At 39.9% G+C, this 14,079-nt stretch overlaps 1 protein-coding gene across 7 annotated transcripts in view; it reads left to right on the top strand.

Moving 5' to 3' along the window:
• Positions 1-14,079, top strand: part of LOC121671600 (sodium channel protein type 5 subunit alpha-like) — a 215,225-nt gene that overhangs the window by 51,516 nt on the left and 149,630 nt on the right. For 4 of the 7 annotated variants that reach the window (XM_042043575.1, XM_042043574.1, XM_042043573.1 and 1 more), the window contains exons 5-7: positions 187-315; positions 5,092-5,183; positions 13,194-13,424. In XM_042043575.1, coding sequence (XP_041899509.1) covers positions 187-315; positions 5,092-5,183; positions 13,194-13,424 — 452 coding nt within the window. Of the gene's footprint in view, positions 1-186; positions 316-4,865; positions 4,958-5,091; positions 5,184-13,193; positions 13,425-14,079 lie in introns of those variants that run through there. The other 3 variants (XM_042043576.1, XM_042043572.1, XM_042043577.1) reach the window with 3 other exon arrangements.

The following is a 14,079-nucleotide window of genomic DNA, read 5'->3' as shown; positions in this document are numbered from 1 at the left end:
ATTCTGAGATTGTCCTGAGTGCTCTGCTGTTTCTTACCTGTTCCTTGGTCTGCACACGAGGCTGCTCATGCACAGCCCAGTGCTGCAGCTGTGACTCACACGAGCAACCCCAGAGCTGTGCCCCTGCAGTTCCAGCTGTCTGCTGCTTGCTAATTCTCTTGCTTCTTTGGCCACTCTCTCCCCCAGGTACACTTTCACTGGCATTTACACTTTTGAGTCATTGATAAAAATATTGGCGAGAGGATTTTGCATGACAGAATTCACCTTCCTTCGGGATCCATGGAACTGGCTGGATTTCAGTGTTATTGTTATGGCGTAAGTAGCACTCCTTTGTATTTTTCAAGGGAGTTATATGCAATAGAACTTTTAAAAAGATTGTCTGGATGTTCCTTTTTTTTTTTTTTCTTCACTCAAGTCTTACTGAAAATGAGAAAAGGCTGAAGTGTATTAGGAGGGAGGTGGTTTTTTTCCTGAGTGGTTTCAGAGGAAGAAGTCAGAGGAATTCTCTGAATTCACTACGCTATTTTGGAGAAATTATTTACTCTCTCTGTGCTCCACAGAGAGAGCTGTTTGTAAAATATCTGTAATAATATCTGCCTATCTAATGTAGTTTTGGGAAGCTTCAGACCCCTGAATAGAAAGTGTTGTAAGTGTGACTGAATACCCACGTATTTAAATCCCTATTTATACTCTATCTATCCATAACATCATCAAAGCTGTTTTCACGCCCCTCTCTTCACAAACCCATTTCACCTGGAAAGTAATTACTGTTTTACTATAGGGAATCAATTTGTAGTCCTCTGAAACTTGTTATGTATCTTGGGAATAGAAATTTGGCCCCCACCATGATATTCCTCTTCAGCTGTATGCTTCTGCCTAGATTATTAGAGTTCATTGAGGGCATGTGGGGTTCTGGTGATTCGAAGGAGGTGATGGATTTGCAACATCCAGACAGCTAAAAATACACAGGGGTAGAGGAGCAGTCAGCCAGCACTCACAGGGGACTTGGGGTCAGCCCAAGCTCTGGCCAAAGGCAGATGTCTGACACTGTTGGCACCTCCAGCTAAGACAGAAATCCAGATTTTATTCATAGTCACAGAAGAGAGAAAATCAAGCAAAGAATGCATGTCTTCTGAACTGAAAGCTGGTAGAGATGCCTCAAAGACTCCACTTCCTAAACATGGAAGGATCTGATCTGATCTCCTTGGTTTTTTTCTGCTTAATGATACCTGTATTCAGTTCTGGGTTTGGGTTAGTTCTCGCTGCCATCTTTAAATCCCATAATTCACAGCATTAAGTGAGATTCAAGTGTGTTAGCACTGGCATTTCAGCTGAACTCTTGGGGCTGTGAAATTTGAATGGAACCAAAATCAGGAGAGAATATTCAACCAAAGTTAGCTCAAGCACCACTGAAGCTGAGTGGACAATTCTGTTAGGGTGCAGAGATCAAGAGCAGTATTCAGGAAGATTTGGATGATGCTCTTGGTCATATGGTTTAGTTTTAGGCAGTCCTGTGAGGAGCAGGGAGTTGGACTCCACAATCCTTAGGGGTCCCTTCCCATAACTTGAGGTATTTTATGATTCTTCGGTTTTTAGCAGCATTTAGCAGAACAGCATGAAGATGTGTAAAACCCATGTGAACTTCCTCAGGAACACTCCTGTTTATTTCAGTAGCCTTTGGATCAAAGCCAGCCCTAGGCCAGGTCCTGGTATCTGTTACTGCATTCCTATGGATTTGGCTGAACTGACATCTGGCCACTATGATAAGCTTTAAAAAAAAAAAAAAAAATCAGTGCAGATGGGGAGAATTTTTTGGAGGTGAGCACACATTAGGTATTTTTCTCAGCTAAACTTTTTCTCAAGCATTGCTAAGTGCAATTCCCCTGCAACATTTAGGGGCAGGACAGCACCATAGAGTCACCAGCCTGCTCTCCTGTCTCCTGTCCATCAGACAGGTGGTAAAAGCAGGGTATGGTTGTTCATCTGTTTGTGAGGTGGGACATGAGTTTATTTGTAGGTCTCAGAATTGAGCACAACGTGTAGAATTTCTGTGCATGGGTTCTCACTTTTCTGGAAGGAAGGAGGCTTCTGACAGTAAGGTAGAAAGAAGCAGAGAAAAGGGCAAGAGGAACCACAGCTTCCAGCTTTGACCATGAATCTGCTCCACCTCATCTTCTCAACTCAAGCAGAGGCTGAGACATCACCCCCGGCTCTGGGAGAATCTCAGAGTGAAATTCAAGTCTGAACAGTCAGTGGGGACCACAGTCTGAATATCCCTTATATTCCCTCCACATAATCTCTGGGTGTTTGGGATGTAGGAAGCAAGAAAGATGTGAAGGTTTGCACAGACCTTGAGGTGGACTGTTACCCACAGGGGAATTATTCACTCCCTGTTGGCAGGAACCAGGATTTGGCGCCCACAGGCTGTGGGTTTACCTCTTTTTTCTTTTCTAATTCTAGACTTGAATGGCCACTCAGTGCTCCAGCCCAAGGATCATGAAAAATCCTTAAGGCTTTTCTAGTGAGAGGCTTGAGGGTCTGTGCTTTCTTTCCTAACTACATTTCAATTTTCTTTCCAAATGGTATTTCACATCTTAGTTAGAACATCCCTAAAACAGGGGGACCTGCAACTGTGAACCATCAAGCTTCTTAACATCAAACTGTTTTCTTTATATCAAACTATCTGTTCAGAACCAGCATCCATTCCTATTGTTTCTTACTTTAGGGCATATTATAGTAAGCCTTTCAGAATGGAAAAAAAAATGGAATTCTGGAGTGAAAAAAGAAATAGGAAAGTGTTTCCTTGAGCCCACAGGCAGCAGTGAGAGAGTTAAAAGTGGCTGCAATATGATCTTCATACGCACAATGAAACCTCCTTCCCAAGTATGCAAGCAGCAGGTAGTATAGAGCATTGGATAATGGAATCTATTCTGATATGATTTAGCCTTCATACAAATCCAATTTGCAAGTAATTTAAAGGAAGATGGATCACACAGGTAACTCTGGTGTTGTCTTTGCTTGTAGCCTATGTGCTGCCAGAGGTGTTTCTGTATCTGCAAACAAAGATGGCCTGAGGATTCAAAATGGAGGAGCCTGATAAGGGGCCATGAGATTCAGATGGATCAAGGGTTTTGAGCTATCAGAAAATATGATTATTTCACTGATGGATGTTACAGTGGGAAGACCATCATTTGCTTTGGAGTTATTGCAAAACAGCTTCCTGTGTTCTCTTTCGGGCAGAAACAGCACAGATTGGGTCACAGAGAGTAGTTTTAAATAGCACACTGGAGAGTAAGAAGGACTGTAGGTTTCCAGGGCTTTCCTGCTGTCCTGTGCTGGTGGACACAGCCATGGCTTGTGTCCCTCTCTGGGACCATGGATGGGTTCAAGGGAAATGATGAAACTGCTCCTGTTTAGATCCCTCTCTCCCAGACTCGGGAGTACTTGACAGGACAGGTGAGGGAGAGGCAGCTGTGACTCTGGGTTGGAAAGTGCCCAGTCAAAATCTTAAAGACAGTAAGCAATTCCTTGGATAATGGGAAAATTCAGGATGGGAATTCCAGTTGCTTCTCACTCACTGGTACAGAAGAACTGGTCAGCAGCAATTTGATCGAATAAATGACCAAAATAAATCTTAATTAACTTATTACAAGCAGCAGTATTATTTGCTTCATATGCTTGTTCATGTATTTAAAATGTGTTTTTACAAATCTCTAGTCAGCAAAACCATATTCCCATCCTATTGCTTCTCCCCAAATTATTTTTTTCCTCCACCTTTTGTGCTGCAGAAGAGTTTGGGAGAGAAGCACAGGGTAAAGCTGGGGAGGAAACAGGTAAATCGTTGCCCAGACTCCCCTATGAGATTATGAAGAGAAACAATATTGTTCTTTCAGGCTATAATCTGGATTAGTAGATATGGAGAGGATGCTTTGTCCTCCCCAGTGGCCTTTGGACAAAGCCCACTTAAGCAGGCTTTGTAAAATAACCAGGTGAGTTTTTTCCTTAACATGTAGAAACAAATGCCCCAAAGAAGTAGGGCAGTTGAATGAAATTTGGTAGAATTTTAGAAGTGAAATTCAAGGGTCCAAGACTGGCTTGGAGGAAATAATTTTGTACAACACCGATAAAACGAAAATCATTCCATGAACAGAATGTTCCCTCCTGGGAACATTAGCTCAGAGGTGATGGGTCTTCAGGATGACCAAAAGAGGCATGGCAGGGAACAGCTGGGATTGGTATTTTAATCATAAATAGGTTTTTTAGTAGGATGGCAGTTATATTCTTTTATACTCCATCTTCCTGCAGCCAGAGGGCATGAAATTGAAATACAAAACAAAATACAACTTAAAGCATCTCTTGAACCCAAAATTTGCTTTACCACAGAATACAGCATCTTAAACTAAATAACTCAGTTGAAGTGTTTGCACTATTTCGCTATGTTGTCCTATTTGTAGTTTTCAGAAGCTATTATGTGAAAATTACTTGAGTATTCGAAGCCTTTATTTTTTTTTAGAGCAGCAAAATAATTCTTAATATCTCCAATAATGTAAAGAATTTTTTTCTTGTTCAACTACATGATGGTAAAAATCTTTAAAGTATTTATGGCTGAACAGAACAATAACAGAGTTTACCCAGTAGTTTTAAAGAATTGATGCCTATTAGAAAAGTTTAATAATTCAAGTAGCATTTGAAATGATGTGCACTAATAAAAACCCCAGGGCAAATGGCATCAAAGAACAGCCTGAAAAGTGGATGCACCTCTCATTCGGCTGCATTCGCTCCCACTGTGTATGAATGCTTTCTTCATTCAGACAAGTCTCATACTCTATTGTATAATTCCAAATAACTGTGACTTAATTCTACAGGTATGTAGGAGAATTTGTGAATGTAGGCAGTGTTTCACCTCTTCGGACTTTCAGGGTATTGAGAGCTTTAAAAACTATTTCAGTAATCCCAGGTAAGACGCCCTGATCCTTACGTTTTGGCTCTCAGCTACAAGTGATTCTTTCTCTGTCTCTCTTTGTCCCTTTGATTGTTGTTTTTCTGGCTGGTGTTTTGTCATTGTCTGTGTGTGACTTTCCCTTGTTACAGATACATAACTGAATTTGTGGACCTGGGCAATGTCTCAGCCTTACGAACGTTCAGAGTACTGCGGGCGCTGAAAACAATCTCAGTCATTTCAGGTGAAAATCAGGTTAAACACTCGGGCTGCAGTTAAAGCCTACATGCCATTTCCACGAGTAAACACTGTAATTACAAAAGACTTAACCATAGATACTGATCAGGAAATGGAGGAATGTAGGGAATGTGACCTGTCAATAGAATACATTTTTTTAATATGTTTTTCCAATATGGTTTTTGAGGGCAGACGGAATGAGAGTGCCTCCAAAATTACGGTCCTCACAAGTGCTGCAGTAAGAATGGTGGCTCGTGAGTCACAGACATGAAGTGCTCATTTGTGAACCGTATGAAAATGGCAATGAAAATCTTTTAAAGCCTTCGGATATTGATTTTGAAAAATGGAAGGTTAATGACCTCAAAATGCATATTCATGTTTAAGGGCACATCGATAGAGGAATCTAAATCTGTGCTATGAGCTGACGTTTCAAGACCGCAGGCACAGATAGCCTAATTTGTCATGGTGTTTATCCATTTGCATGCGATAGAAACACTGCTGAAATTTTGGGCATTGAAGAGATCAGAAAACATTTCATTACTTGTTTTGGTAGCTTCAGCATTTCGTCGACTCATGTTTTCATACATTTTCAAGGATATGATTTCTCCCCTCTTCCCCCACTCCAAAAAAAAAAAAAAAATCAGTGTTTTACTACACATCTGGTGGTGAAAGAAGCTCTTTATATAATCTCTTACTATTTAAAAAAAAAAATATATTTTATTAAGTAATTTATGCAGAGATTAGTCCACTGAGGACTAACCATATGACAAACTTTCTTGCTGAGCATTATCTATGGACAGGTCTCATTCAGCCTCAGTGTTTAACATCTCCAACCTGCATGACAAGGTAGAGAAGGTAGCAAAAGCCATGCATGGTAGATCCTATCCGTGATAATCCTGAACAGATGTTGGCAATTACATATCAAAAATATTCAAAACACCGAGAGAACTGCTCAGATTCTCACTCACAGATCTTTAAGGTTAGAAAGGCTTTTCTTCCCACTCTGTTATGCACATCCACAATATAATATGAATCTAAACAAATTCTGTGGTGTAAACTTGCAGGGACATGTATTAAAACTAATCACTAGCACTCACATGGGGTATAAACTAGAAATGGGAATCCAGAAATGGAGGTGTTAAGAAAATATATATATCTGGGTCTAGAGTGTGGTCTCTCATCCCACTACCAAAGTAATGAAAATTAGGGGAATTCCTGGGAAAGCAAGGTACTTTTCATTGAAAATGTATGTCCAAATACAGGTTTTAAAGAATACTCTAAGATGATCATTCATTAGTCCTTGAAATCTGTCTTAATTTTTGTCTCTAAGATTTAAAGAATAATCTATTGGCAAAAGGTTGTGGGTTTTTTTAAGGTTCTCTAATTGAATTTCCACTGAGAAAGGATTTTTATTTTTCTTGGAAAACAAAGCTGAGCACAGCTTTACAGATCATGTGAGATGGTAGTGGCTAATCAGAGAGAAAGCCAGAGTTTGTTTCCTAGATTCCTTTGCTAGCAATTTGAAGACTAGACTTGGAGGGACATCCATCTCCAGGGGACACCTTTCACCTTACATCTTGTCTCAAGCTTGAGCCTCTTCAGAGCAGAGCCTGTTAGTTTTTCTGAGTTTATATATAACAATTTTCTGCTGTCCTGTATCAGAGGAGGAGCTGAAGCTTGTTTTACAGCAAATGATAAAATTTGACTTAGTCAGGAAAAATTTGAGTACTGAGATACAAAAAACCAGATTCAAATACACCAAAACCCTTCAGTGATATTAAACACGGAGTTGTTCCATTTGTTGGTTAATAGGGAAAAAAAACCCAAAACAAAAAAACAAGAGGAGTATTATTTATTCAAGTAATACATAATAACTCACATTCTCTTCTTTCATTCTGACTGAATATTTGATTAGTTTTTTTGATAACTGCATTTTTATGTACAAGTCCCTAAATTATTTGGTGAGATAACTGCATGAAGATATGCTAATCAAGTATCTGGCCTTTGATTTTATCATCAAGATTACCTGTGCCCTGAGTATGTTTAAATTACAAATGTGGAGAGCTACAAATTGCCATAGCTGCCAGTGAAACACAGACAAGGTGGGGTTTTTTTAATATTAGCAGATACTTTCAGAGTAGTCAGTTCATCTTTCATTTAGGCACATATATTTTAACAGATATATTGGGCATGATGCTGTGGTTTTTCTGGAGATGAGTCTGAGTTTTTAATGATAGCATAGGGTTATGCTGAGGTGAAATATTTTCCCCCAACAGGCTTAAAAATGAAAAGATGGTGAACATTAATATCTTTCATGAGATTTTTGGGGTTAATTGCAATAGGAAGGAAAAGGTGGTTGTTACTTTGGCTTCCTCTTTGACATCTCAGGTGAAAAACACCAAGTTATACTCTCCTTTGGAAATATCTGAGCTTTCCCTCAATAAAATTGATCACTTTTCCATCAGGTACTTCTATTTGCACAAGCGCACTTGAACGCACCGTGCTCAGTGAAATTGCTTACGGAAAGCCACGGGCCAAGTCCTCCATGGTGCAAGGCTTCTGTCCAGCAAAGCACTTAGAGGCTGGTTTACAAAGGCATTCTGCTTCACTTGGAATCAATGAGTTTCTCTATTGACTCCAGAGGGAGTCAGTAAAGCTGACAATTAGTGCTTTTAAAAATCTCACCTACCTTTAATGTCTGGCTCTAAGTGCTCAGGCGGGCACAGGGATATTTAGGGGGACATGGGCTTACAGGGCTGAAAAAGATCTCCTAAACTCAGAGTCCATTCCCCTTGCCCAAGGCTGCATTTAGTGCAGCTCAAGCATGGCATGATATTTATTGCCTAGCTTCTTCAAGCAGTCCTTCAAAGGTGGAGGTCCCAGGGTCTTCCTGAGAAGTCCAGGAACTGTTCCAGCAACTCATTGCTTTTGTCATTAGAAGAATTGTCCTGGGAGGATGGTTGCAATCCAGATCCAACAACACAAGTGTGCTGCATCTACCAGCAAGCTTCCCTCTCAGTGGAGAGCTGGGGCTCAGTTTGGGTGCCATAATGCCAATATCTCCCTCTCTAAATGTCCATGGACCTGCAGCTGCTGGCTCTGAAGCCAGCCTCCCTCTCTCTTGCTGCATTATCAGCTCTCCCTTTTTTACTCTGGGTCTGTGTAAGACATCAGGTCAGTGCCTTACCTCCTGTCGCAGCCCTTAACATGCCAGAAGACCGTCATGGAACCACTCAATTTTGCCTCTTCTGCACTAAACACACCTATTTCTTCCTGTTTTCCAGTTGCCCACGATATTGAGAGGAAAACAAGCTTTGTACAGGTTCAGGTGCTTAGAAATTTTCTCTATGGGAGCATTTTAAAACCTTTAACTCTCAGTGATTTGATTTACTAATTGGCGTCTTGCACGTTGCCACGGCAACTGGATTCATTTGTTTTTCCATCTAGATAGGAACCATGGTCAGCAGCAGAACAACCCACTGAAGCCATTCATTTATCTCCCATTACCTTCCCATTACCAGCGTATCCAAATCCCAGTGTGCTCAATAGGAACAACAACAGAGGGTCTTGAATAGTATTTTATCCTCGTGGAAATCACCGATGTTTTTGAGAAGTACTAATTGAGATAACATAAACCCTGAGGTACACCCTCTCCATTAAAAGACCACAACACGTATCATCATCATCATCCCCAGGATTTTGTAAACTGCCTGTATCCAGAGAAGCTCCACTGCTCTTTCTGGAACAGGCGTGTACACCACGGGCATCTCACACGACACGACAGGATACCGGGGAAAGGTGACCTCATAGAAAATTGGGCCAAGGCACTTTGGGGCCTGATCCAGCTCCCATTTAAGTTAGTGTGAGACTAAAGGCTATAAATAGTGCTGTGAATGTTATCCAGTGCCTCAATGATAGCCAGAACAGGGCTTGGAGAACGAGAATTAAGACTGTGTGGAGGAGACTGACCCTCGTTCACTGCTTCAGTCTCGCTGGAGTCCTGCTGCAGAGAGATAGATGTCACCCTTTTGGTGGATAAATCAGTTAATTCAAGAAGTAACTACCCCAGAGGTCAGAAAAAGATGACATATTTCTGTTTTCCTTGGAGACTGGCATGGCAGTCACTTCTCCACGCAAAGCTAGCGTGCAGGAATGCTGACACCAATTCATGTTTACCAGCATGTTGTTAAACTCTTTGCTGCCCCATGTCTCAGTAACTAATGACAAAATACACTCATCAACGGTGAGCCCTTCTCTCCCTACACACGTGACTGGTGCAGACATTTTACAGGACAAAGGTGTACCCTCAGGGAAAAGAATGGGCTTGGTAAGGACAATCCTGCTGCAAGTCACTCTCTCTTTTTTTTTTTTTGGTGGTTTTTTATTTTTCTTTTTCTCCCTGCTTGTTTCCAGACCGTGCATGAACATATCTGATGTTCTGTAGGTGATTGCCAACATCTGGTATGGATGTCATACTGAATTATGCTAATACTTCCTCACATCTCGCATAAGGAATGGATGGTGTTTTGGGATCTTGCCATTTGTCATTGTTTGGTGTTGCTTGCATTTTCTATGGTTTCTGCTTTGCATTTGAAAAATGATTATTTGATTAACCTCTGAATGTGATAATTTCTACCTGCCTTAACAGGAATGTTTGGGCCAAATTCTTCTTGCTCTCTGCAGACGTCAGGCTGCCTATACAGCCCTCATTCCACTGGTTTTGGATCTCGTGGTGTTTTTCATGTCATGCAAGCAGGATTTGGCCCAGAGGTGTGGAAAGAAGTCAGTGATTCAGAAAAAGCCTGTTACTGATTTACTCCACAGGGAGTAATCTATAGACCCATTGTCATTAACGGGTGTAGATGTTACTCAGCTTTGGACCAGATCCTCGGGTTTTTTCTGCATGCTGCCTGGTTTGATGTTTGACTCGCAAGAATTAAGTAAATGCCTTTAATGCCCCATAAATAGTATCTTCTATTAAGCTATATTGCAGTGCTCTCATTGGCACTATTTCAAAGAAGGATTATTTATCCAGAAGATTTAACCACGCTCTAAATTTGAATACAGCTAGCATTGCTTTTACAAAACATGGGATTGATAAAGAGAGATGCAGAGCACCTGCAAGAGGTCCTGGCTGCCCTTAATTCCCCCCTAGCCCTTCCATTTTGGAGGCACAGAAAGTTTAAATGAACAATGGATTTAATATTTTAGTAAGCCATGGCACTTATTTGTGTCAACCACCTTGATGGATGCTACTTAATTTTCTGAGAAAATTTTGTTTTTAAAGGGTGAGAAAAAACAGTTCAACTGGAAGTATGACACTTTCCAAATGGTTTTCCTGGAAAGTTTTAACAAAGGTCCAGGAGGCAGAGTACAAGTTATTTTTAAATGGTCTTTAATTACAGAAATTGTATTACTAAAGCATCATCTTAAACTGTTCAGAAGCTTGTAAGCTGCGAAAACAAAAGAAAAAAGAATTTAAAAGGAACTAAAGCAGAAAAACCTCCCATAAAGAAATATTTGATACCTGCAAGGAATGAACTTGTAAAACTAATAGTATAGGATTGCTATTCTATTTAAAACTCCAGCAAGTAATCTGGGAGAAAACATGTTTCGTGAAATGACCTTGAAATTGGCAACACTGAGGCCTGATTTTGAAAACAGATAGTCTTTATCGGTGACTAGAATTTCGTCAGGTTTTTTCCCTAGTGTTATCCCTATTCACATTAGGACTGCTGTTGTCCTTGCCCATATGAGTAAGATTAATCAGTGCACTGAGATGATACAAACACAAACTCCAAGTTTGTATTTGTGTAACAGACAAATAAATGTTCTGCAGGGATTTCACAGGGAGTATGGCAGAAAAAGAACTTGTGGTATTTTTTCCTGTTCTGAAGACTCAGTTTGCATTTGGATTTCCCAAGTTTACCCAACTTCAGTGAAGCAACATCTGTGTATTCAAAGGACAACCAATGATAAGAATCACTGAAAATATTTCAGATTATTAGATTAAATAAAATTTTAAAATTCTAGTGCATTTGCAAATCTTTTTCCTCGCCTCACTACTTGTTTAAGACCTGGCTGTCTTAAAGGTCTTACAATGCTTGGCAACAGTGACACCCCAGAAAGTCCTTTCAGAATTGGACTTCATCTAAAATTACTTCCCATTCAGGTAAAAATTTTATTCAAGACTAGATTAGCAGAAGAGGGTTCATTTTTATTTAGGCATCAAAACAGGTAGCCAAGCCTACAGATGGGTTCAAATATTCAAAGTCAGCCTTTTTCAAAGTATCTGAGTGGAACTGACCTCATTTGTAAAATCTCTTTCTGGTGAGGAGGAGAGGTAGCATGAAAATCCAGCTTTTGCCTAATGTTTGTCCTGAAATAATTTATACTTTATTTTTGAGCAGAGCAGGGAGCTGTCTAACCTCGCCCTCATAACCATGCCACAAACTAATTTTAGAGAGGCAAACAAAGAATTTTATAGGCTAAGCTCCCCACACCTGCTGGGTCAGTGCCTTTTGGTGAAATGGGCCATTTTACAGATGTTAGTATGATTCACAGATTAGCAAAATCCTATGAAGGAATGGAGTATTTCAGGCTGCTGGATGCAGGGGCTGCTGCACCTGTTGGCCATTCCAGCAGCTCATCCTCATTGGAGAAACTCTGACGTCCCCTCATTCTAACCACAGATTTTTAAGCAAAGTCAAAAGCTAATTTTGCTTTCCTGTGAGTCCTGAAGTACATTTTCATATTATTTCCAATTACACAGCACTAGCTCAGCCTTTGTGGCTGCCAAACTCTTGGGGTGGAATTCCAAGGAACTGAGATTTAATGTGTATGATCATATTCAGTGAGCAAATCAATGTGCTTCTGAATATTGCCCAGGAGAATTCCTCCTGTTTCCTCTTTTCGTTTTCTTTTTTTCCATTCAAATCAATTTATCTTGTTGCTGCCACACTGGTGACACAGATTATCAGAAGCAGTTATTACTACTTACCAGTATTAATTGAATATAAATAGGAAAGAAATGACAAAATTGCCACCAATGTGCAGCTGATATTAATGTCCAGCTACAGCACACCAGTTTAGAAGGGAAGGGTCTTTTTTTAAACAGGAATGGGGTTTTCTGTTGTAATCATGTAACATTCAATCAGCTCAAACACTACTGATCTCCAGGATCACTTCAAAAGCAAGAAATATCACTTGAGAAAACTGTATAATTATCTGTATCAGAATATTTATGGAAGAATAAACTGAAGGTAGTGTTACAGGGTGAAATAATAAAGGAGAAGCTAATTTGTGTGACCCAAGCCTTTGGTGTTATGCAATAGGATGATTTATCTACTTTGGCAGCATATTATAAAATGATTAACTTTTCCCAGGTATTGTTGGAGCCTCAGGTTGTTTTACTCGAATAATTTCCACTGCATTTATTTGATTGCCAGTATTTGGCTTTTTTTCTAATCCCAAATTCTTGTTGTCTTAAGCAAATGAATTGAAGGCAGAGGAATTATTCATGTGAGGACAGCATGTTGGATTTGGCACTAAAGTATGTAAAATAATCAGGGAATAAACAGCATTGCCATACCTCTTCGTCTGTTTATGTCAGGGATAAAGCTACCAGAATCACCTGAGAGATTTAAAAGTAATTCATGTTCTCAAAATTCAATGGGATTTAGGCTTTACTGCCTTTACTGCAGCTCCATGAAAATATAAAAGACATTCCGTATTTTCTTTATCCATGGATATTTTTGTATCTCGCTGTCCCTCCATCCAGTGCTTTCCCTCCATTTTTAAATCAGTGTTTGTGCAATGCCAGGACTTTTGTCCAAAAGCAGACCAAACTATACATTCATAGTGATCACTCGTCTCTCGTTTCTGATGTCCACTTGCAAACACTTCCTCAAAACCCTTCCGATTTCCATTTCCATGGAGATTTTCATCATGAAAAGCAGCTGTTTGCAGACATATTTCAGTCTCTCAGTCCATAAACTCTTGGCTTTTATCTCCCTAGGACTGAAGACCATTGTAGGGGCACTTATCCAGTCTGTTAAGAAACTTGCAGATGTGATGATCCTGACCGTTTTCTGCTTGAGTGTCTTTGCCCTCATAGGCCTCCAGCTCTTCATGGGCAACTTGAGACACAAATGTGTCAGGGATTACACCATGTTTAACTTCACCAATGGCTCCTTTTACTTGGATGGTAGGATGTGGAACAACTCAGAGGAATTTCTTAGTGATCCAGGTAAGCTCTTCTTTGTCCTGTAGTCTGGTTTCTGGTCATTTGAGGTTTTATTTTTTGTTTGTTTGTTCTGTGTTGTTTGGGTTTTTTTTTTTAATTATATTGACTGAGATCTGTATGTGAGTCAGCAAAATGTGACTACTGGCTCTTCATGATGTCAATGTGGTTTTGAAAGACCTTGGAAGTTTTTTCTGAATCTCTATGGTGCCTTCCTAGTTCCTGCTGAAAGTACTTCTGGTGCTTCCCTATGATGTCCTAGTTGCATCACTGATGACTTTCACAGTTTTAGGGTGTCTTATATATTTTAAAACTCTCTTTCCTGGAATTGAGCAATCACATGAAAATTTCAGCTCTGCGTATGTGGGTCTGGTTTGCACATTGTTTCTCTGAAGACATTTTATATCTCTTGCCTTTTCTAGCAAAAGTTCAAAATTTGAGTTAATGATCTTAAAGCCAAAAGGTAAAGCAGAGCAATTCAGTCTTTATTAATCTGAAAAATCCCAAGAGAATTCTTTTAAGGAAGTCTTATGCTGTTTGGGCCCTAACTCATTACTGGGTTGGGCCATCCTGTATGTGACCAGTGACCTTTGGTATTTTATTTATTTTAAGGAGAAAAATGACCACATAGTCAATTCATTAACTGGAATTTTGGTTGAGA

The sequence above is a fragment of the Corvus kubaryi genome, unplaced genomic scaffold, assembly GCF_017639235.1.
Source record: "Corvus kubaryi isolate FWS band 111438036 unplaced genomic scaffold, C.kubaryi_AGA036_p1.0 37398, whole genome shotgun sequence".
Taxonomy (NCBI): Eukaryota; Metazoa; Chordata; class Aves; order Passeriformes; family Corvidae; genus Corvus; species Corvus kubaryi.
This window is presented reverse-complemented; position numbering and strand designations above follow the sequence as displayed.